Source organism: Sinohyriopsis cumingii, chromosome 2, assembly GCF_028554795.1.
Source record: "Sinohyriopsis cumingii isolate HCF-2022 chromosome 2, ASM2855479v2, whole genome shotgun sequence".
Classification (NCBI taxonomy): Eukaryota; Metazoa; Mollusca; class Bivalvia; order Unionida; family Unionidae; genus Sinohyriopsis; species Sinohyriopsis cumingii.
The window spans coordinates 149,907,223-149,932,008 of record NC_142962.1 but is presented as its reverse complement, the minus strand read 5'-3'; the positions used below and the strand labels follow the sequence as shown (position 1 = coordinate 149,932,008).

The following is a 24,786-nucleotide window of genomic DNA, read 5'->3' as shown; positions in this document are numbered from 1 at the left end:
TTTCTATCACGTAGTGTCTTACGATCGTTTGTTCTGGCAGATTTAAGACGATATCACACAATTATAATATGTCGAGGTCAAAACCGCTCCGGTGGTCTAGTGATTAGAGCGTCCGCCTCAGATGCGGGAGGTCGTGGGTTCGATCCCCGGCCGAGTCATACCAGAGACTTAAAAAAATGGTACTAACAGCTGCCTCGAGGTCAAAGGATATGTATGTATTACTTTTGCCAAATGCATTTAAGTTCGCACTGTTTTAGCTTTTCTTTGAACAGATGAATCTGGTATGCAACATCACAATCCTATTTAATCAACTTAAAACACTTTCCATGTTACTAAGATTGGATTTGCGAGAAAGTAAATGCGACTGCCGTCTTAAATACCAAAAGTGGTAACATTTTCACGCACTTGAATACAAAAATAAAAGCAACCATATATTCATGAAAAAGTCTATAATTTATATATCATATAATATCAAACGGAAAAACAGGGCACACAATAGCAAAACATGATAATTCACAGCGTTTAAATTTTACACATCATTTGAAAAGGAGACAAAAAGAACCAAACTGTTTAGTAGAACGTGATGGTCGATAATACGTGAGTTGACTGAGATGACGAGGAAATGAGACAATTCAAAATTTTAATTTTAATGTCTAGTCCTTCTAAGTATGTTCTCGCATTTCGTTATGGTGTAATTCTATTTACTAGTACATAAACAGACTTCCTGTTTTCGACATACGGCATACGGTAAATTACGTATGACAGAGACGCTTCCGGTATTCAAGTAAATTGAAGCACATATAGTATTTATATATAACTTTTTAATTTTCCATCACAAGACAGTTGGTAACAGTTAATCTATTTATACACTTGCAAGAAACACTTAAATTTTGTCATTGTGGATTTTATATAAATATACCCGAAACATCGGATATTTGACAAATACATTAAGACAAAAGGATACACTTTGATAATTAAATAAATTATGACAAAAAAACGAATATATTATGAGTTGCTGTTATTGTGCTCTTTAAAAGTTTCATAAGCATGTTTTTGAATATGAATATAAATTTTACTTGTTATTACTGTGACACATTTGCTCATACTTCGCTTGTCCTGTAATACCTTCTGCTAATCGTCTTTTTCATTTGCTTTTCAAAGACACAACATGTTAAAGGAAAACAAAAAGAACCCTCAAAAATATGTCTACAATTATATAACTTGCAATGTCCACATTTATAAAAATAATTATTTACCACATGGTTTGTGTCCGTTCTTAGGGTATTCAGTATGTTATTCAGGCTTAACGCAGTACGTTTGAGGGTAAAATCCCTATAAATTCCTGCTGAGATGTAGAATTACATCAAAAATTCAATAAAAATACATATACTTAATGCTTGTTAATCCAACACCATTTACCCATTTACACACTGTCACACAAGGTTTGCCTAATCCGCTGTATTTTAGGTGAATTTATACGCAAGTTTTGCTTGATCTGCTGTATTTTAAGGGAATTTATGCACAAGTTTTGCTTAATCTGCTGTATTTTAGGGGAATTTATACACAAGTTTTGCTTAATCTGCTGTATTTTAGGGGAATTTATGCACACGTTTTGCCTAATCTGCTGTATTTTAGGGGAATTTATGCCAGGTCAGCTCTTTGCTTCAGACAATTGCAGCAAGAGAGTAATTAAAACGTAACGATTAATGATAAAGAAAACTGAATGTACAAAACAGATTAAAGCCGTCAGCTGCAAAGATAACGGAAAACATTTTAATCTCAGAAAAGAAAACAGGCAATTTCAAAGGTGGTCGATGAAAAAAGTTAACGAAAATCTTTGCAATCTAAAATACAAAAACTGGTAAAATATTTAAATTAACAAATACTAACATTATTATCATCTATATGTATATACTTCTTATGTCATGCATGAGTGATAAGAGTATGCGAAAAACTACGCAGCAACACAACCAGTCATAAAAATACTTGTATTAAATGAGCTTACAGGGAAAATGAAAACAAATAAAACCAAAAGTCCTTTAGCAGAATGTTATATTCTACAGTATCTGAATTGACTGAAACCATAAGGAAATAAGACACATAAAATTAATTACCGTTTTAATGTCTAGTCATTCTAACCGATTAATTAAGGCACCCGATCCTGCTCGGTTAACTTATAGTAAAATAAATCTATTAGGTTTGTCAGCCATGTTCCACAACTAATATATCCGTACCATTAGACAGTTCAGTCTTTCTGTTAGCAATTACGGAGCATAGCACAGGCTAAATTACAACTGGGCCCTCTTCCTTACCTCTGTCTCATAATGATGACTAGATGTGTGTGAAAATATTCGATAATATCGACTGATGCGTGAAAGTTCGAACGATTTTTATATGCATCCATCAGGCGGAGCCTATTATAACACAAAGTTCTTCTTCGCGAAAAGATGTTGCACTCACAACATATACGTGTACATTCTTTTCAATTGTCTCTCTCTTTTGATAATTTTGTTTTACATTTTAAAATAATGAATAATTCATATTTTTTCATTTGCCTCTCTTTTAATACCTTTTTACATTTCAAAATAATAAATAATTTATATTTTCTTTTCAACTGTCTTTCTCTCTTTCTCTTTTAATACTTAGTTACATTTGAATAAAATAAATAATTCATAAAAAAGCATTACGTATTTGTTCAAAGTTTGTGTTTCTCTAATGAGAAACCGATTCCCGTATATTAACAAACATACGTAAAATTGCGTTAACCCTGCATTCGTCACTCTTGTGGATCAAAGGATTTTTCTAATTTAAATTATTATTTTTCAGCATTAAATAGTAGATTTACAATAATTGTCAGATGTTACAAAAGGGATTGACCGTTTTGATATCTGACAAAAACGTTTATATTAGAAATTTGATTTCCTAATAAAGAACTCAAACATCAAATATAAGAAAATGAAAATCGGTATAATTTTTAAGTATTAAATGAAGTGATTTTTATATAGTATCAACATGATTTGCCAATGTTAGAAAATGCGTATTTTTTGCCACAGTATGTTGCCGAAAGGTTGTACTTTAGTAATGAAAATACCACTTTATTATATACCGTTTTCTAATATTACAAATGGAACACACTTTTCTATATTAAAAATGTGTTTCCTGTTAAAAGAACTCATTTGCAGCTATTAGAAACAATTGTTTTCTATTATTAGAATGCCAATTAAAAATGGGATTCATTTTCTACTATTAAGTATTCGTTTTTGTAATTTAAGGAAATGACCATTTATGCTCACAACTTCTTGTCATATTAGAAAAAATGAATAGATATGAAATTTCTTTTCCCATACTTTCGGGTCTTGAAGGTCTACAGTGCTAGGGTAATGCCTTCTGCAAATTTTCATTTTGCTACGTTTGGTCAAAGACATAATAAATAAAAATAAAGAAAGTTAATTCCACAAAATTAAACCATTGCCATTTACCCCTCCAAAAAAGAGAAAATGAAACAAATGACCACATCCTTTTTCTCCGTTCGTAACGTGTACAACATGATATTCAGTTATTTTCAACATTGCATTAGGTTTGAGGGAAGAGGCACTACATGTTCTTGTGGCGATGTGAATTTACATTAGAGATTCAATAGAGATATGTACATATACTTTCATGGCAAATACAACTCTATCAACCCACTGTCATAACAGTTTTTGTATTACCTGCAGCTCTTTGTGTGTCAGACCATTGCATGCATACACAAGAGTAACCAAAGGTATTTATTAATGATAATGAAAACTGAACGGACAAAACAGATCAAGGCTGTATGATGCAAAGATCATAGAAAACATTTCATTACACAAAGAAAAAGTAATGTCTAGTGAGGTCGATGGATGAAATTATGTTTTAACAAAAGTTCTTTGTTTGCCATGTTCTATCACCAGCATGTTGTTTTAATTATATGGTTTTGCTTTTATTCTTTTCGACGCTATTTCTTTCTATTTATGCCTAGGATGGACGGAATACCAATATTAAGAATTAAAGACAAGGTTTTCAAACAGGTTTGTTATACTTGCACAGGTGTCGACTATACAGGCGCAGAGATCTTTTCATTTTCTATCACCAATGAGAAAATGACATAGCTCAGGTTATTTCCTGGCAACATAAAGCATTTAATGTGTTATTTGGTCGTTGAATAATCGCCATTGGATCAGATAGTTCTCTTTGGACGACAAAAATTTGTGTACTTCCGTCACTGTCCTTAGTGCTGCAGTCAAACGATCCGTAGTCAAAGCAATACAGCCGTTAAGAATAAAATTACCATTAGCTTTACTGATACACTTGATGTCAGCCGAGATGCAATGTTACAGCCGTCTACATCGCAAGAAGAAAAACAAACATGAACCATCTCATTTTCAATTCTTTGAATGGAACACTTTGATTTCACGTCCTCTGCGCTGCATCCCCGAAATACTACCTTACCTGCAAGTACATAATGAAAACAAGATTAAAGTTTGTTTCAAGGCAATATCTAATAGGGCTTTTGACATTTCGGAAATTGATGGCAAGTTTCGATGCAGACGATGGGAGATGGAATGTGGAGCTTTCCATTAAAAAAAGTGACGACATGTAGCATGCATTTGCAAAACTAAGTTCGATAATATTACTTAGTAAAGGTCAAACTATCAAGCAGTATAATATATGACATCAGCTGGAACATTATCAAGATTTTTTCGAGCTTTATCTTCATGTCCAATTCAAATATAAAGAACATGAAATGTATACGAGAAACACTTGATAGCACCGAACTAGTTGACATTGAAAGAAAACGAAGATCTTGACAGTTTCATATATATACTGCTACACAAGTGTATTTTTTATTTATTTGATAATTAAACACATTCACTTTTGGTCAAAGCTTATTTTCAGATCGTTCGATGTCTTTTGAACTTGATCCAGCAATACAACGGTTATATCAAGTAGGAATAAACTTATCTATCTGAGTCTACATTTATTTATGTACTATTTCTATTGAACAGTCTGTTTGACTGACACTGGCAACAATGCTCTCTGTCATTCAAAACACGTCACCTGTGGCTCCATCAATTAGTGGGTTAAGCATTCAGTTTCTGCCCGTATCACTTTGAGTCAGCTGCTGTGTCGTGTAACCATGCAAGGTACTTAATTTCCATTGCCTATGTACTAAATGGTTTTTCATCGCTGATTTGTGGGGTAACGGCCAGCCAACAACCTAATTCAAGTCCTCTGTATTTAGAAGTACAATTCCTGTTCTGAACAACATAAATCTCCACCAAGTAAATATTTCTCAGCCTCCAGTTAACATATAATAGAAATAGACAAGTACGGAAATGAGGCGAAGGACAAGTCAATTGCCAGTGAAAGGAGAAACAAAAAGATTATCAGTCACGTATATGGTATCTTAAGATGGCTGTTAGGCCATCTTCAGTATGGCGAAATCTAGAGTTGTTGGTCCCCTGTCATGGATAGCTGAGATGCCTTTTGGCATATGCAGGCACAGACATGAAGTTTACATGTATAATATAAGCTGTACAGCCAACCAAGGCAGTAACACATAGAACACTGCATTAACCCACCCACTCATCCACCTTTGCATTCTTAAAGATAAAACTTTCACATATTTCTTTCTAATTGCTTTTTAAGCCAACAGAGGGGTTTAAGCTGTGCTGGCCTATAATTTGAGTCCATAGTGTTGCACGGAAACCTAAATGATTTATTCAGGATGGGAGAAAGAAACCTTCAGAGACACTATTTTGTACATAATGATACTTCTGATTCTTTTCCTTTTAATGTTTTTTGTATATCTTGAAGATTTACAATGATAACCCATGCTATCTTTCTATTCATTGTCAATGGAAACTGGAAGAAAAACCCAATATATACAAACAATAAATAAAAAAGGTGTCGGCATTATATAAACGATGAAATCCACAGTGGAATTAAATAGTCACGTAATACGCTACTATGAATGAAACAAAGTACTCCAGACTGTGCTACCTTTTCGAATGGTTCCTTCGTATTTGATGCAGAATTTGTCCTCATCCTTAGAGCAGTTCTGAGGTAGGATATGTCCATCTTCGCATTCTGGTTCAAAGGTCGACGCACACTGGACACACATTAAACATTCCACTGTACAGGAAAGAAAAACATAACATAAGTATATGAATTAATTTAAAAACGGACTCTGTCGAATGAAGAAGCATTCAAGGGTTCATGATGCCTAATTTTCTCTAACTTGTACGGTTTTCCCGAACTCCGAACATGAGCCTAGCATAAGTAGCTCCTTGCGTTACCATAAAATTACTTTACACACGATAAGACTGTTTCCTATTAAAACAGTTGTCAGTAGAATAAATAATCATACGGTCTTTTGCCTCCTGCTTATAAATGCATCATTATCTTCGTTATCAATTAATAAATGCACATTGAAGCGCACTATCGACTTTACTTATTCTTTTTTTTTTTTCAGTATATAGTTCTTCGCCATGGCAAACAGTGCATTCGTACTGTAGGTTTGTGTCCGGCCTGTAACATGTAAACATCCGTGGGTCAAAGAGGTTTAAAGAATACGTGGGGTGGAGAGAGAGAGAGAGAGAGAATAGTCCTGGAGTCATGAAAAATATCCATCATTATTACATTATTATTATTCCGACAAAACACTTTATCCATTTTTTATGGACAATATTCTCCGTTGTGAATTGCTGCAAGTGGAGCTATACGATGTACGCCTTCTTGTAAAAATACAAAACACATGTATTACATGTGTATGACTCTTTTCGATGTAAAAACTACTGATTATATACACGACTTTCAGCTATTAATAGTGCACTACACATTTTCCGTCTTGTTGTGAAGAAAATAATTAAGAACAATATAAATCGTCCCTTTTGAGGCCATTGGCAAGAATCTCAACACGCAAGTCAGTGCTGACTATAAACATCGGTGAAACCTTTTAATGGAAACAAAACTAGGTGTAAAAGTGTGTCATCCATACTTATGGAAATATAAACACCATTTAAACAATGCTGCAAAAAGAGCAAGTTTTACTGGCACCATCCTTGACTATTATGCGTATTATGCCCAGTTGCCCCAATGAGTCGCCAGGGCGCAGGAGAGTTCCAGGTTATAAAAGTTCGCATTTTGGAGGTAATTAAATAGCCATATTTACTGACCAAGTGAATGAATGTGCGTCAAGTGTAAATATCCAACAAATTATGATTCCGCTTGCAATATATATCATTCTGGTCAGCCATTAAGTTTCTCTGAATGCTCTTTCCTTTTTCACATATGCCCTCTGTGCTGGAAAAAAGCTGGCATGACAGATATGTTGGTTAATTTTGTACAAATCTGAGAAATAACTGCTTGCTGCTTAATGCAAAAATAAAAGTTCTCTAAATATGCTATTATCGAAATGACCTTTAATTCACGTTCCCATTTGTATTGATGATTGACTGTTTTATTGCAAGCACAGGACTCAAGTTGTTATGAAAGCAGCACATTTCCATTTGCTCTGTGGCGCATTATAGGAATATCATTTTAAGGAAAAGGTGAAGATAAGACCTGACTAAAAAGACGGACATTAAGCGTTTGGAAACTTGATTACTTTCTCGAATGAAAACAAAACATTTCATTATACGTTTGCAAATTATAGTAATATTAAACGCAAAATCAATATAGTCTTATGGTACAATTTTGCACTACATCAAATTCGAATGAATGAGGGAACTGATTAGCCATGTCTGCTGCTGAATATATGCTGGCGCCTAACATTTTCCATTTCTGGAATATAATGTCTGGACCAACATAAATATTCCCTAGCTAAGGCAACACTCATCCCAGTTGATTAATTTGTTCACGCTGTGTTCCTTAAATCATAAGTATTGGGTTAACGAAGGTGCTTTCGGGATGAATTTATATTAGTTTATCGAACGAGGTCATCGAATGTATTTATATTAGGCTAATGAACGAGGTCCTATAGAAAAATGTTTGATAATAGTTGGTGATGTATGATTAGTCGTAAGGGAATATGGGCTCGTGTGTGCAGACAAGGCGATGGGTGCCGTTTACCCGTGGACCTGGGTTCAGATCTCCGTAGAGTACGAAATTAAAAATTCTCTAACCTGTATAATATTATTATTTGTATCAAGATATTAATTATGCCTACTATAATCCAGCATTCTTCTATAGGAATCCAGGGATAGAACTTTCCGTTCTGCCTGTTGTGTATTTATAATTCTCTATGATTAATTATATATACCTTGATTTCTTTCATAGGAATCCGAAATGACTGTGTAGATACATGACAATTAGTTACTAGGTTGTCATATGAGTGTGTCTGCTACACACGAGTGAATATAAAACCGATTGAGTAACATCATTTTTTGGTGATGTGTGCTTTGTCGTGAGGGAATATGGGCTCGTGTGTGCAGGCAAGGCGATGGGTGCCGTTTACCCGCTGACCTGTGTTCGAATCTTGGTAGAGTACGAATTAAAATTTCTCTTAACCTGTATGATATTATTAATTCTATCTATCTATCTATATACATAGAAGACAAAGAGACACACACACAGAGGCAGGCAGACAGATCTTCAACGTATTTGTTAAAAGGGTCAAATGACTCTCTTATATAATTAACTTTTTCCACATTAATACCCGATATAAGTTATCGTGCTGCGCATAAAGGTCAACTTTACCGGTCATTTTATGTTAATCCATGCTCTAGTAACAGAATGTCCTTTGTATAGACAGGCTGCCTATTTCGATAGGTGCAATATAAGAGTCAGTCAGGTTTAGGATGACCTAACATGTAATGAATAACATTATGGCATTTTGTTAAACCAGTTCATCCTCTTGCACCACAAAACGTTTCCGATTGAGCGATGCAGCACACTTTGTTTCTCACACTTCTGACAAAGTAGATCAAGAGATATGACTTCTTAGAGACGTGGACTAGCCAAATATCTTCGCTAAAAACAATATCCGTGCTTTAAAAGTAATTAACTTTTCAAAGTGTTCCTCTGTCGAGACAAGCGGCGGCAACATATTTTATTTTTCTTTTCTTTTCTGAAAGCACAGTGCCGTTATCTTAAATAAAGCAGGAATGCTGGAAACATTCTGTCAAGTATGAGAGAGAATAACTTGATAGCTTATTGGTACATTATAGAAATACATCCTTTATATTTTATTTCTATTCACGTTTCTTCTTATTAATGGGAAAAAGTCATAGAGTAGTCCTGATTTATACCCAATATTCCGCCTTGACTCCCAGACTGATTTGATGATTTTTCTTCAGCTAAATGAGACCTGGTCTGTTTTCGCCAGTGTAGAAGCCATGATTGTGCCTTGTGCAATAGTAAAATAATAAAAGTTTGAGGTGGACCATTTGGGTTTAGAATACAATTTTTGGTGCCCTAGTGTTCAGTTGAACAAAATAGGTCATCATTGTAAGGATACAATATCCGACCTATTTTCTAAACTGAAAGCTGCTTCACAATATTCAACCTGATCATTTAAAACATTATTCGTTGACTTCGGATTAGATGATGCTGCGCAGGAGTGGTTCCCATTAGCAAGGCCTGTCTCAATTTACTGTCTTACTTTGCTAGTTTTCTAAGTACAATCTTAATGGGTACATAAAGAAATACTACAGTTGTTAAAGGCCTGTAGTTATCATTGATTATATATATATATATATATATATATATATATATATATATATATATATATATATATATATATATATATATATATATATATATATATATATATATATATATATATATATATATATATATATATATAATACATTTGTCATCAAAAACGTAACAAGGCTTGCTGAGTTTCATCGTACTGTAAAAGTGTTATTTCTAAGAGAGTACACACGTTACCTGTATTACGTGTAAGGTTTATATCCCATACAAATACACATACATGCATTTCCAAAACAGTTTAGATTGACTACAGACAATTGTGTAATTGACGGAATGAATGAATTTCGTACATTCCTGCCCAGTTTCTCCGCTACAAAATATAGTTCTTTACCTTTTGCGCTTAATCGCAATCTATTTTTGCAATTTGATAAATTGCTCTTCTTGAACATCTATTTTAATTCATATTGATTGAATAAATATAGAATACAATTATTATTTTAGCGTGAAAGATGGGTTAAATGAAGAAAGTAGTGCACTACAAACAGTCAGGCTAGCTACTTGAACGCTGAACGAACAACCATTCGCTTACCGACGAGACGGAAATATAAACTAATGAAATGACGAACCAACAAGAGGTAATTCAAACGTTTGTATTGAATTGCAGTTGATCTAAGGCACCATTATGATTTAATTAACATTGCTACCGAACAGGCAATTGTTTGTATCCATTTCTATCTTTCCACTTTCTGTTTGTCCGTTTTGATCTAAATTTTGCCTTCATTCATAGGTAAAGAGACAAAGACATCATTGCATGATTGCATGACACAGCTCGAAAATCTGCCAGGCTCGCTTTGCACGGATTTCATACGATAGCACAGAGAGAGAGAGAGAGAGAGAGAGAGAGAGAGAGAGAGAGAGAGAGAGAGAGAGAAAGAGATGTGATACAAGGGATATTTAACATAATTACGTTTATTTATTGCCATTTGGGTTTTGAATGAGATTTTTAAAAAAAGCTCATTGGAGCGACCTTCAGACATTTGAATATTAAATATCTCTTTTCACATTATTATTAATAGGTTAAATAAAATAGAAAGAAAAAAAAAGCTTTAAATAGATTACAGAAAGTATGTTTTTCTCAACTATTACATTCTTAAATGGCTGTTACAACTTTATATCACTGGTAACGTACAGTCGTGATGAAGAGTGCATCAAAGTCATGTCAACTTGATCCAATTCCAACATCACTGCTGCTTGAGTGCTTAGATCCAGTATTGCCTTCACTAACTGATGTTATTAATACCTCTCTCTCATCTGGGGAATTCCCATCATTTTTCAAAACTGCCATTGTAAAGCCTCTGCTGAAGAAACCAACAGTAGACCATAACAATTTAAAGAACTACCGCCCAGTTTCTAATCTCATTCATATAAAAAATCTTAGAAAGGTTGTACTATCCCAGCGTGTATCTCATCTGAATTCAAATAGTCTTTTTAGCAATGTACAATCTGCATATCGCCCTTGCCACAGTACTGAAACTACTCTTCTAAAAGTAGTTAATGACATTCTCTCTGCGTTGGATAGCGGAAAGATGTCAGTCCTCACCCTCCTTGATTTGTCTGCAGCATTTGGCACAATAGACCATGATATATTACTTCACCGTCTCCAGCATGTATTTGGCATTCATGATACAGCCTTACTGTGGTTCAAGTCCTACTTGGTCAACAGGACACAAATTGTGTCTGCAAATGGAATACACTCCAGCCCAGTTGATCTATGTTGTGGTGTTCCACATGGGTCTGTTCTTGGACCTGTTCTCTTCATTCTATTCACTCAGTCGCTCTCAAGTGGCATAGATCATCATCCAGTATCTCACCAGTTCTACGCTGATGACACCCAAATATACAAATCTAGCCACCCAACTGAAGTTGATGCTACCATCCAAGGTGTAGAGAGGTGCATTTCTGATGTGAAATCATGGATGACATGTAACAAGCTGCAGATGAATGATGATAAAACTGAGGTCGTTCTGATCACAACACAAAGACTTTCTCATTCACATGCTTTACCTCAAACAATAAATATCAGCAACACCAACATTAAATTCACACAATCAGTACGAAACCTAGGTCTTACTATGGACAGTACTCTCACATTGCACCACCATGTCATGAACATATGAAAGGCTGCATATACTGAGCTGAGACGCATCAGCTCAATTCGAAAAATCTTTCAGTTGATGCCACTAAAACACTTGTGTATTAATTAAGACTTTCCAAATAGACTATTGTAACTCAGTTCTGTCTGGTTCATCTCAATACCAGCTCCATAAACTTCAAAAAGTTCAAAACACAGCTGCTCGGATCATACTTAGAGTACCACGATCAGAGCACACCTCCCAGCTGCTCTGTACCTTACACTGGCTATCCATTCGATCCAGAATCAAACACAAAATTTGTTCTCCGTGATACGTTTCACTGTCGGACTCTAGTCCAACATATCTATCCGACCTCACCCAAGTGTACACACCAGCAAGATACTTACGCTCCTCTTCTGACAACTCATTATTCCCACTATGAAAACAAAGTCATATGGACAGCGTTTTTTTGCATACCAGAGCTCAGCAACATGAAATGAATTGCCCACTGAACTTAGACACAAAGACACAGTGATCCCATTCAAGAGTGCTCTTAAAACTCACTTTTTTTGACTGAAAGAACAAACTTAAAGACTTAATAATGTTTCCTACTTAAATATTCTCAGCATGTTTATTTATGTTTTCTAATTTTATGGTGTACGTTGTTTGTAATCATATCATTATATATTTTGTTTATATTTTAGGTGTTGTCTAATGTTGTAAAGCGCTTAGAGCTTCTAAAGATTATGCGCTATACAAAATTCTCATTATTATTATTATCATTATGATTATTATTATTATTTTTAATAATAATAATAATAATAATAATAATAATAATAATAATAATAATATTATTATTATTATTATTATTATTGTTATTGTTATTATTATTATTATTATTATTATTATTATTATTATTATTATTATTGTGAACACTGTATTAGAATCACATAACCGTTATGAGACTCAGGCTCTTGTAGGTTACTTGGTGCAAGTTAAGTTTCTTTTTCTTTTCTCAGTCCACAGATTTCCCCGTATTTTGCCACTTATGAGAGAGAGAGAGAGAGAGAGAGAGAGAGAGAGAGAGAGAGAGATTTATGGGACAGGGAAGATACTTTGGATGAATGCTTAATTAATTGAGAAACAGGGTTTGTTTTTCCTCGTTATTTTCTTACGACGCTAATGATCAGTAGATGTTCATAACTGATTTCTATATGGGGGTAAAAGAGACAGCCTACTGTTCAAGAAAAACCTTTAGTTGCAAAAATATTTAGATATGTATATTAATGCGCCATTGGTCGATCATCATTTGACACACCAAAAGTACGGTATATCAAATTGCTTTATTTCAACACATTTAAAGCCATATATATATATATATATATATATATATATATATATATATATATATATATATATATATATATATATATATATATATATATATATATATATATATATATATACATACATACATACATACATACATACATACATATAATACATATATATATATATATATATATATATATATATATATATATATATATATATATATATATATATATATATATATATATATGAGTCCAGAAGTTTTCATAGATTCTGTGTTAAGCGTTTATTTCGTATCTTTAAATATTTTACACTGACAAAGGACTTGTTTGGGAACATTGGGAAACCGTTTTGAATTTGTGCCGTTAACACACACACACACACACACTCTCTCTCTCTCTCTTTATATATATATATATATATATATATATATATATATATATATATATATATATATATATAATCATATCGGTTTAGTTTGCTTAATACATCTTGCCATTTATTGGCATTGTTACGTTGAATTTTGTAAAATTAACTATAAACCTGACCTTATTACTTCACTGAACTGCTGACAGAAACAGCCTAAAGTAATGTATTTCATTTCTATACCCCGATGGATAAACATTACATATTTTCAAAGCTGTGCTCAGAATAGGCCGACATATAAATACGGGGGTGGCATCTTATGTGTCCAAAATTAATATTATTCTGAGCAGAATATTCTGGTGACAATCTCCTCTTTTCAAATTGTAAGCATTGCAGAATTTTATTTTCGTCAATCGGTCGGTATGCGTTTTGCTTCAGTATTAAAGGAAGAAATGCCCGACAGCATTGTATGTATGTATGTATGTATGTACGTACGTACATACGTATGTATGTAGGTAGGTAGGTAGGTAGGTCGGTAGGTATGTATGTATCTATGTATGAGTGCTTATATATATATATATATATATATATATATATATATATATATATATATATATATATATATATAGGCAGCACAGGGGGTCAACCGCCAGATATGAGTGAAACAAATGACGCAAACAAGAGACATGGAACCGTTGGAGCGACCAACGAATGGTAACATACACTATATGAGACGCATCATTATATTTTGTATGTAGTATAAAATATAAATATTTTGATTTGATTTTGTTTAGTCACAACATGAACAAATGATGACATAACAAGGGGATGAAAAAATGACGCAAAAAATAAAAGGTTTTGGTTCAGTAACCAATCGTTGTAAGGAAAGCTTGTATATAGCAAATTCTTTTATTATTTTAAGCAACGAAAAGCAAAAATAGACTGTAGATTCTGAGCTTTTTGTTTGTGCGAGTTTAGTCGCCAATTTATAGCCAGATATTTTTGTTTGTGCCTGTTTATATCCATTCGTGGGGGTCCGTTCAAGGGTACCCTTCAATGAGGTCTATTTTTACTTTTGGATTTTTCATTGTATGTCTGGCTATATCTTTCATATATTTCTGGCTATATTTATTTCTGGCTACTTTTGGCTCTTTACCTCTACTGTCTATTTTACCATAAAGGGAGGGGGAAAGGTGTTTTCCCTTTATGGTGACATTGACATATCCTCCGGTGAATCATTGATACGAAACAAAATACTATAACATTCAGAAGGTTGTCCATTAATTGCGCGCAGACAATGGTTCTACGGTCAACAGCATTCGCACTGATTTCTGACAATTTTTTGCATACCACAGGCGAACCGGAGGTGGTGCAAAACCGCACCACCACCAGTTTCGAATGGTGATGGATATGCGCAAATTTTCAGCTGTCAGTACGTTTTCGGGTTGGCTTTCGAACGCTTCAATCAGTAAAGCAGCTGCTATTTGTTAGAGTTTATTTACCGGTGGCATCATTGACGGTAGTGTCTATTGGGTGTTGATCGATGAAATTACCACGATTACTACAGTGAGTGATCAATTAGATCGGCGATAACAATATAAAATGATTATACACAATGCCCAACGTAGACTTGAAAGCGTCAGGGTGATAGATTCACGATTACCGGTTTATAAAATGATCTACGGAGGTCAACTCGACAATGTTGTTCAAGGTTTACTTAGACGACTCGCCCCAAAAGCTATTTCGATTGCAAAACAACTGGGTATGAAATCCATCAAAGTTGTTCGTGATAGGGCTATTAGCACCATTGTTAATCTTGCTGGTAAATCATTCCCAACGGTCAAAGACAGACTCACGCGATTAGTACGACGAAACCTACAGCAGAATGTTAATTATTCCAGCGTAAGCATTCCAGTAAAACTGACCAGCACAGAAGTAAGCATTCCGAAGTTATGCCTGTAAGTGTCAGTTAAATAATAAAGCAAGCAGGAAATGAGCGGTTGAAAGAATTAGCTGGATTGCCATCGCCAACAAAACAATCCGCAGCTGAGATAGAGAAAAACATAACCACAAACCTAATAGCAGGTAGAGGTCTGGTCCGTCATAGTTGGCGATATTGATCGGTGTTAGAAAATCGTTTTGGACAACAGCAAATTATAATAAAATATTCAAATGTGTATCTGATATAGCATTTGACATGGACGCACCAGTGCTCAAGGAAGAGTCTGTGCGTCATTATCAGTATTATTCTTATGAAGCACGAGAACCAAACCAACGTGGACTAATCGAACTTCAAGTCCAAGATACATCCAGGTATTTCTTGCCCGCCGAGGCATTTATTGAAGTTCAGGTAGTGTTTTGAGATATAAAAATAATGCAAACGCTGCAGAGGACCAATGTGGATTCGTTAATAATGGTGTTATGGCGTTATTTAAAAGTGCCGTGTACATGATTCATAGTAGACAAATCGAAGTACGTCACAAGGACGTCGATGTTGCTACGATGATACTGGGTCTTGCAAGATATTCCGATGATTATAGAATGTCTGCTGGTCCATTAATGATGTTCTCAAAGGATATTACTGACGATCCTAACCATATACAGTATGACGTAAAACGATATGGAAACTTCGCCAGTGCCGCTGACATCGATGTAAACACGATAATCCATTGCACTAATCGAGAATTTAACCTACGATTTGCGGCACGACGATCTCAAATTGATGCTCACGGTAGATTAAGCTGTGTGTTTCTGCAGACTTGTTAGAAAAGTTATCTTCAGAGCCAAACATACAGATGAGTTTGTCTGAAAGTCAACTGACAACGATGCCATTTGGGGAGATAGCATTTCAGCCGCAGGTAAAGTAGTACTAACAAAACATGCATTGTAGATGCCAGCAATGAATCCATCGCTCAACAAAGAAGCTCGGTTGTTATGGTTCATGGATAACGGCAGCATGTCAACGTTTACGTGGCTGACAATGAACACGGACTCAGTTACAAGCATAGCACATTTATTTGCATGGCAGACAGCGTCTCAATAGGGAATTTTATTACCGCGAGCGTGTCAACGTTTACGTGGCTGACAATGAACACGGACTCAGTTACAAGCACAGCAAATTTATTTGCATGGCAGACAGCGTCTCAATAGGGAATTTTATTACCGCGATATATATTCGTTGCGTTTCAAGGTAATACAAGATTAAAAAAATCAAAATAGAAACCCGATTGTGTCTGATGTGATGTGTGATGTGATTTGGATTTTTAACGTAGCTTTAACAATTTTTCAGTCATATCGCTACGATGTCTGCAGTGTGGCAGTTTATAGTGATGTCCAGCACTGGGGAATCATGCCGCAGACATGTAACATGATGTCCCACCCAGTCACATTATTCTGACACCAGGCCGACCAGTCCTAACACTAACATCTTGATACTGAGCGCCAAGCGAGGCATATGTCAGTACCATTTTTGTAAGTCTTTGGTATGACTCGGCCGGTGATCGAACCCATTACCTCCCGCATCCGAGGCGGACGCTCTAACCACTAGGCACTAGGTGTCTGGAAGATTAGCTGTGTCCACGATTTCTCTGAGGATAAATGGACATCACGAACCATCTGAATACATAATACTGAAGGCATAATACTAAATATCGAGCAAAACAACGTAAAATAGATTAATGAGATTTATGGCGCGTGACCAGAATGTTGATTCTGGTTTGCAGATATCTCAGCGTGATTTCTCAACGCTGTATCCAATCTATTATTTCTCACTGGAACATCTGGATTTGTTCAGACAATCTGTAGTTGATATTCATGTGCAAGCAATTGTTACTGATGCACCTGCTGATCCTGGTGGTTACAGAGAAATCGCTGTTATACTTTCAGACAAAACAATGTTGCTTGAAGATGTTGGCGGACGAATGAGAGTGATTGATACGCCCGTAGAAAACATGTAAGTGTTTTCCGAACAAGTAAGTGTTTTCCAACATGTAAGTGTTTTCCAAACATGTAACTGGATCTCAAGCGACCTCTAATTAGATCATTCATGATGTTATAATGTCATATCACTATTTAAATGTTACTCTGATACCTGGTCAGACTAGAAAATTGCCATCCGCATCAAAGAAGAATTCTAGGGCAAAGATAACTTTGAAATCAGCGGCGTTGCAGGGCCCAAATAAATTATCGCTGACTGAACGTCACGTCAGAAACTGTAATGACGCCAGGAATTCAAGAACTGGCGTTAAATTTGATCTTCTGCGAATGCGATCAGCGACACAACAAAAATCGGCGGTATATTTCCGTTTATATCGGCGTTACCAGCGTTAATTATACACGCGGCTCCAGCTTTTACAAAAGCAGCTATACAATGTGCTGTTGGAACAATTCCCGGTGTAACACCGAAAAAATCAACAGGACACGGTATAAACACCTCAACAATTTGGACCGGGTCTAAGATTACCACGAACTCGGTTTCGGTCATGGTGTGAGACTGTCGGGGACGCTTCGTTAAAACTCCCCATGTCCAATTTTGATTTACTTGATGCTGATCGGCGATTAAAGATACAAAACTTCAGAGGCGTTTTCATGCGCGATCAATTAGTGGAAAAACCAAACCATGCTGAAACCGGTATCATTAATTTCGATGGACGTTCTGGTTCAGGTACTCATTGGGTTGCATACACGATTGTTTAACGATTTTATCTTTGATTCCTATCGTTTGGCCCCACCAAAATAAATTTTAAGTATAGTGGCTTAGCTGGTGACATGCTAATCTGGTATTTAATACTGTGTCAACGTCATCAGCACCACCCCATAAGGTTGTACATGAGTATATCACCAGACGACATCGTTTTAAACATGTTAATAGTTTATAATGGTAGATACTTACAGAATATGCTAAGGGCAAGCCCCCGAGTGACATTGATTTATCTAAATATGCAGTACGAGATGACCTCACTGATCAATTGCGTCTTGCCGATGCTGACAAAAATTAAGTTGTTGTTTTTCAGGATCAGCAAGGACGATTAAAGACGAGCAATGTCCCGTTGACAGGTATTTTTTTACGAGTTCCAAGTGCGACCAAAGATAACTTAGTGGTGTTCGCTAAAAGCGGTTTAAAGAATCGAAGGATTCAACCTGATCAATCTTTGAAGAGATTTATGGACGTATTAGAAGAATTGGAGATATAATGTATGGCGATCACAACATGAGCAGAAATACAATTACTAATCTGACACAACCAAGATCAGACGATGTGGTGTCAACATACAAATGCGTGGACAACAACAACGCCACGATCAAATCTGAGATCAGTAAATATCTCGCTAAAGCCGGTGATGCAATGACTACCGATCTTAACATAAGCGGAAATAGCAATGCTAATTGGGAGAACCAGCATCAAACTATGTCGCTGCAACAAAGAAATACGTGGAAAAAAGCAGCATGACCTCGTTAATGACAATTAATGATTGAATGACCATGATCAGATCTGAATATACTAATCATTGATCATTGTTATCTACAGTGTTGTATACGCAGTTTCATTGCTGGTCGCTGCAACAATGACGTTAATCGGTACGTTGTCAGCGACGCACGTGATACTGTCCGTGGTTGGAATCGGTATATCTGTTGTTGACAGTGTTGCTGATATACTCAATATTATCCCGAAAAAATATCTACATGTACCAGTAAAAAACATACACGAGCACACATAAATAACGTATGCTGCGAAAAATTCGTGTATAAAATATATCATCGTTACTGTCAAGGGACTTAATCGAGGGTGTAATATCAGACAGTGAATTTGATGCAATTAGGGATATTTATTATCGATATTACAAGAACGCCAACACACCATGGAGCCACATTTATAGTCCGCCGTATAGATAATAATGACCTCAGACATATCCACACGACTGGAACAAACTATCGCTAAGACAACACCGCCGACAACTACAATGATATCGGACACGTCAACACAGCCGGAATTCAATATTTGTTTTCCATCTCCGATAAACGCTCCTAACGGTTGGTCCCTTGAGATCGCTCTGGCATAATTGCGACCTTATTCTAACTGGCCAAATATCAGAGAAAAATCATTTGGTAGATTAGACGCTAATAATTCTTTAGTATTTTCACATAAAACTTTCGCTGATGCAGCTGGTGGGCAAGACCCAATCTGGAAAGTCATCTTACCAACCTGATCACATCAAACTGAACAAATAGATGACAATTGATGATGAACTTCAACGTAGAATAAAATCAATAACAGGTAAAGAATCAAGGATCACAATCAAGATACACGAGCCAACGTTGAATACCGCTACTGAAATATCAACGCCAAATTACGCCGTTGACAAATACAAGCCGTCAATCAGGACCATGCCAGGATGGCAACTGGAAGCACCAGCTGTTGCTAAACCATCGCGTCCACCGCGATCTGATTTTTATTCAACGGTAGACCGTCATCATAGCTAGTTAGTTACAGACTATGACGATCTACTCAATAATTTTCAACGTCTGGATAATACACGTCTTCAAGGAGAAAAAATAGCCAGTGCAATCACGAGATTGTACGACATCGAACAGCGAGAACTAATGGAGAAGTTTGAGAAGTATATACTTGAACATCCTAATAAATTTATTAGATCAAGTTTCAATATTATAATGGCACATCTAGGAGGTCTGAGTTGCGATGCTTCACGCTTAGCATTACATATTTATGTGGTAGCCAGTCGTGAAAAGGATCCTGCTCAACATAACTTACTTTATGATCGTTTTAAGATCACTTAAAAAGACCAATTAGATATATTTAAACTACCAGGTTTGATTCTGATAATATGAAGCAGACCATCAACAATATAGCTGACGAATATCTTCCGAAGATTGTTGCAGTATGGGAGAAAATGAAAAACCCTCCAGATATTCTCCGCATGACAACGATCCAGCATGTGATGGTCGTCATGTGTCGCCGGGTATTGTCAACATTATTTTGACGGTTTCTGTAAATCTAGTGTGTGGCGCAGTCGACTGTAGCTATACCTCGTCTGGGCAAGCATTACACGGACAGGCCAAGCAGTGATATCTTCTTTACAACTTATCTCCAGATGTCCCGCCAGGTCATTTGATTATGTCGGTGCCCGTTAATCCTATTTATTTACGATGTCATAATCCATCGCTGTCACGAATACGTTTTCGTCTAACCGACCAAGATGGTAATTTATTGGACACACGTGGTGAAGTATTAACTGCTAGTTTATTCGTGCGTATTAGACCATAACGGCACACCACGATAAAAAATAACAACAAAATAAAAAATAACAATAAAATAACATTAAACCCCTTTTTTTCGTAAATGCTTTTGTTGTTATTTGGTGTATTCCTCCTTGGGGAATACTTTTCATTCTGCGGGAATCTTAATAGATCCCAATACAAGATGTTTTAGATTTCTCGCAAGAGCATTTACAGCCGCTCAAGTTTCATATTGTCCAGACAAATCTGATCGTATTTTCTCAATGGAGCTTGCCAATGTAACAAATTTAGCTATATCATGTTGTTCTTGTAAATCTGGCAATGACAGTTCCATTTCGCTTTGAATAAATTTAATAAATCTGTACTCTACCGCTAGTGTATATCTGCCTTTTTCACGTCATACTGGATCATCTCAAAATCATCGTTGATTTTTTTTTTTCAACTTCAAGTTGAACCGCGAGACCATCCTGCTACAATTGTTGAATCGTACAGATAATCTCGTTAATGTTTTCCTGGTTAATTATAACAATAAATATATTTCTTTAATAAAAGATTTTATCGAGACCAATTCGAAAACGTTTTGCTGGATCGTGTAAACTAGTCGTGATGAATCCATGCGCATGTGCGAAGACGTTTTTAAACTTACCTATGTCCATGTCACCGGGACACCATCTCTGATGAATATATCCCTGCGTATGTGTATCAACCTCATTAAAAATAACCAAAAATTGCAATTATCTCTAATTACTTTGGGAATCTGAGAATATGACTGAGTGACGTAAGTGACAACTGTGTTTTTATGTCTGCCCACGGATGGCGCAACTAAATAAAGTTTGTCCCATTTGAGCCACTTCATTATCAAGCTGAGTTTTACCAGACCCAGATGGACCAATTATAATAGCTCGAATGGAATTAGGTAACAATGGATGATGCTTGGGCGGTGCTTGATAACGTGTTGCTGAAAAGTCAATCACGTTTATATTGTACAAATATAATATTATTTATAATCGTGAGTTTATACTGTGCAAGACAATCACTAGTACAAAGTATCTGAGAGAAAGCACGTTGAAAAATAACACGCCGGCACGTACATGTACATGTGTAAATGCGGAACACAAAAATATAAATTTATGATTATTCCTGTTGCACCAAAAGGTAGCGATGTTGCTAAGGCACTCAGGAAAGTACATGAAACGCCATGCGCTTAGAGTTCTAGGGAAAAACGTCTTCCAGGATATAATTACTGTGGCCATGGAACTCGCCTTGATATTAGACTAGACAAAAAAAAAATCAACCCAAACCAAGCGAATTTCCGGTAAATGCGATTGATCAAGCGTGCCATGTTCATGACGTCGCGTATAAAAATCCAGATCTACGACAACGACATATCGCAAATGTCCAGCTAATTCACACGCTGAATTCAATAAAGAATAAAAACATACGTGAATCACTCGCTAATTGGTTGATAAGATCGGGGATGAAAATTAAAACAGTGTTGGGATCAGGCAATTAAACACCAACGATTACCTAATGGAGTAGATTTATTATAGTCCAAGAGGTAATTGTAGAGGTACAGCAGTAATTAAGTAAGAAATTTAACGACACTGATGCAACAACATGACGTTAAAATCAGAAGTGGACAAACGGCAATACATCGCGATCAGACAATCGTTGAACGATTTAATCAAACATTTGCACAACGACTCTTCGGACATATATATATTCCAAAGAATTACTGAGCGAAACGCTGAGCTTTCAGGACAGATCTTGTGAGTCGGTTGCGAGATTACCTCAAGTAGTGGCGGCGTTAAACAATGAGGACACGAGTATAATGAACATTAAACCTGTCGATGGAAATGCGATAAAACACACACACAACGACGAAAATCATCAGATCAGCTACACCAACCAGTGTTGGGTAGTAAAGTAATAGTGAGGTATTTATATGAATCTTCGTGAACTTGAGGGTGATTCAGCAATAGCAACTGATTCCGTGTGGGTTGTAACAACGCATACAATTTCCAGCGTGATTAGATCTATTACGCAGCCACTAATCTATGGATTAAATTCAACAGCTCCTCAACGTGGATTTTGTACGTGAACAATTACAAGTAATTCCTGAAAACACCCAGTTAACACCAGATTTGATACGTGCCAAAAAACCACAAAAATCCAACAAAACGCTAACAAGAATCAAGCGCATTGAGGAATGAAGCTCCTCTACGTCTGTTGCATTCACGACATGTCAGAGAGACATTTTCACGTGTGTGGCCGAGACTACTACCGATTCTTTCCACTGTAAATTGTCGTACATCATTAGGAAAATATTGCCACAACAGTATTGTGTTACAGCAGGCGCAGTGATTATTTTCTTTTTGTTTCAGGATCATGACAAATTTCACATCCAGATCAAAATGGCTTAATATTTTTTGTCATCTCCTGCATTTGTTACTTTTTGCTTCATTGCGTTGATACTTCCTGGTGACGCTGTTGTTGTTTGTGACGCTGTTGGCAACTCCAACACATCGAAAACCCTGTGTAACTGAGATATTTTTGTTACTCTAGACACGGCCAGATAAACTAACTTTGATTGGTATACGATATTGGTAATCCCGTAGACGAATTAGTTGTTATTGCATATACCAGAGTCCAGCACGATGGGTGTAATGACAACGCCTGTTGTACAGTCTCTACTGGAACCTCAACGATATCATCAAGAACGAGATTTTGTTTTCGGCAAACTCTGTTTGCTGCCGGAATATCAACAAGTATATTTTGTCTGCATCAGGAATTTTCCCTTGTGAAGCTTAAATAATTTACTGTGAAATGAATCAGAACGTTTTTCTTGGATACAACTATTAGATCATTAGGGCGCAATAAATTCCAGAAATCTAACATTGGAATCTCTGAAATTACGGTACGCAGTATTTCACACTGAACTTTGACATGCAGTAATCTGATTAACAATTTCAGTTTGTCGCAGTTGGTAATCCTGTGATCGATGGTCGCACAAAACGTCTTCATAGTGGCTAACATAGTTGATCAACCATTCGTGTGGTGATTCACCTGTAAATAGCGGAGAATGTCCATGATCGCCACACATGATAATTGCAGTAGATTTTGTTGATAACCAGTCAAGAAATGTATGTTTCTTTTGATACTGTATAAATCTCAGCCCAGATAATTATTCTCGGGACATATTTCTCACCCATTCGTTCGGGGATCCATGCATCACCTCGCCATCTAAAGAAATTATGATACATGCATGCGCTGACACCACGTTCTCTCATCTTCTGGCAAGCCGGTGTGTTTGTGTCCATACAATCATTTCAGAGTTTTACAATAATTATATCGTACGTGTCGTTTTACCAGAACCACCTAGACCATTCAGACTGACCGTGCTATGTCTCGTGATTGGATCGCTGAGATTATCGATAAATAGCTCAAGAAGGTCAATTTTACAACGACTAACATAAACAGAATCCGTGGCCACCCGAACAGCATCCTTGGGAAATATATTAATCATCGATAATAGGTTTATTGATGAGCAGGAGGGCACTGAAGACCTTAAATAATTGCACTGAGGAGAATTTCCCTCCCAGTATATAATGATAGTGCAAATAATTATTCCATCTCGTGTTGTTGCATTTGTCCGTGACACTAATACACCTTTTGCCGCTGTGTCCTTGATGACAAAATCTGATTCTGCTTGATCCATGATTAATATTGTACAACGACGTGATGTCGCTGATGTGAATTTGCCAATATTTTTTCGACAAATTTCTTTCTCATCTTGTGGAAAACAAACTTCTTTTTGTTGTTTGTATGAAATTGTCTCAGAGGATTCAGTCAACGATGTGAAAATCTTAGCGTCGAGCATGTATCGTAATAACACAATTGGAGCCCAGCTACGCTAATGTTTTGTGCAACAATCTTTGAGATTGACGTTGGTATCCGGTTTATTCAAATGACGGCCGAACCAGATTGGTATAACGGGAGGAATACTCACTGAAAACTCGAATGA

At 36.1% G+C, this 24,786-nt stretch overlaps 1 protein-coding gene across 1 annotated transcript in view; it reads right to left on the bottom strand.

Moving 5' to 3' along the window:
• Positions 1-3,266: 3,266 nt before the first annotated feature.
• The window catches only part of LOC149806070 (U-scoloptoxin(05)-Sm1a-like), a 96,054-nt gene continuing 74,534 nt past the window's right edge, over positions 3,267-24,786 (bottom strand). The window contains exons 2-3 of the mRNA XM_089937284.1: positions 6,025-6,156; positions 3,267-4,470 (exon numbers count right to left, since the gene is read on the bottom strand). Coding sequence (XP_089793410.1) covers positions 4,277-4,470; positions 6,025-6,156 — 326 coding nt within the window. The 3' untranslated portion in view covers positions 3,267-4,276. The remainder of the gene's footprint in view (positions 4,471-6,024; positions 6,157-24,786) is intronic.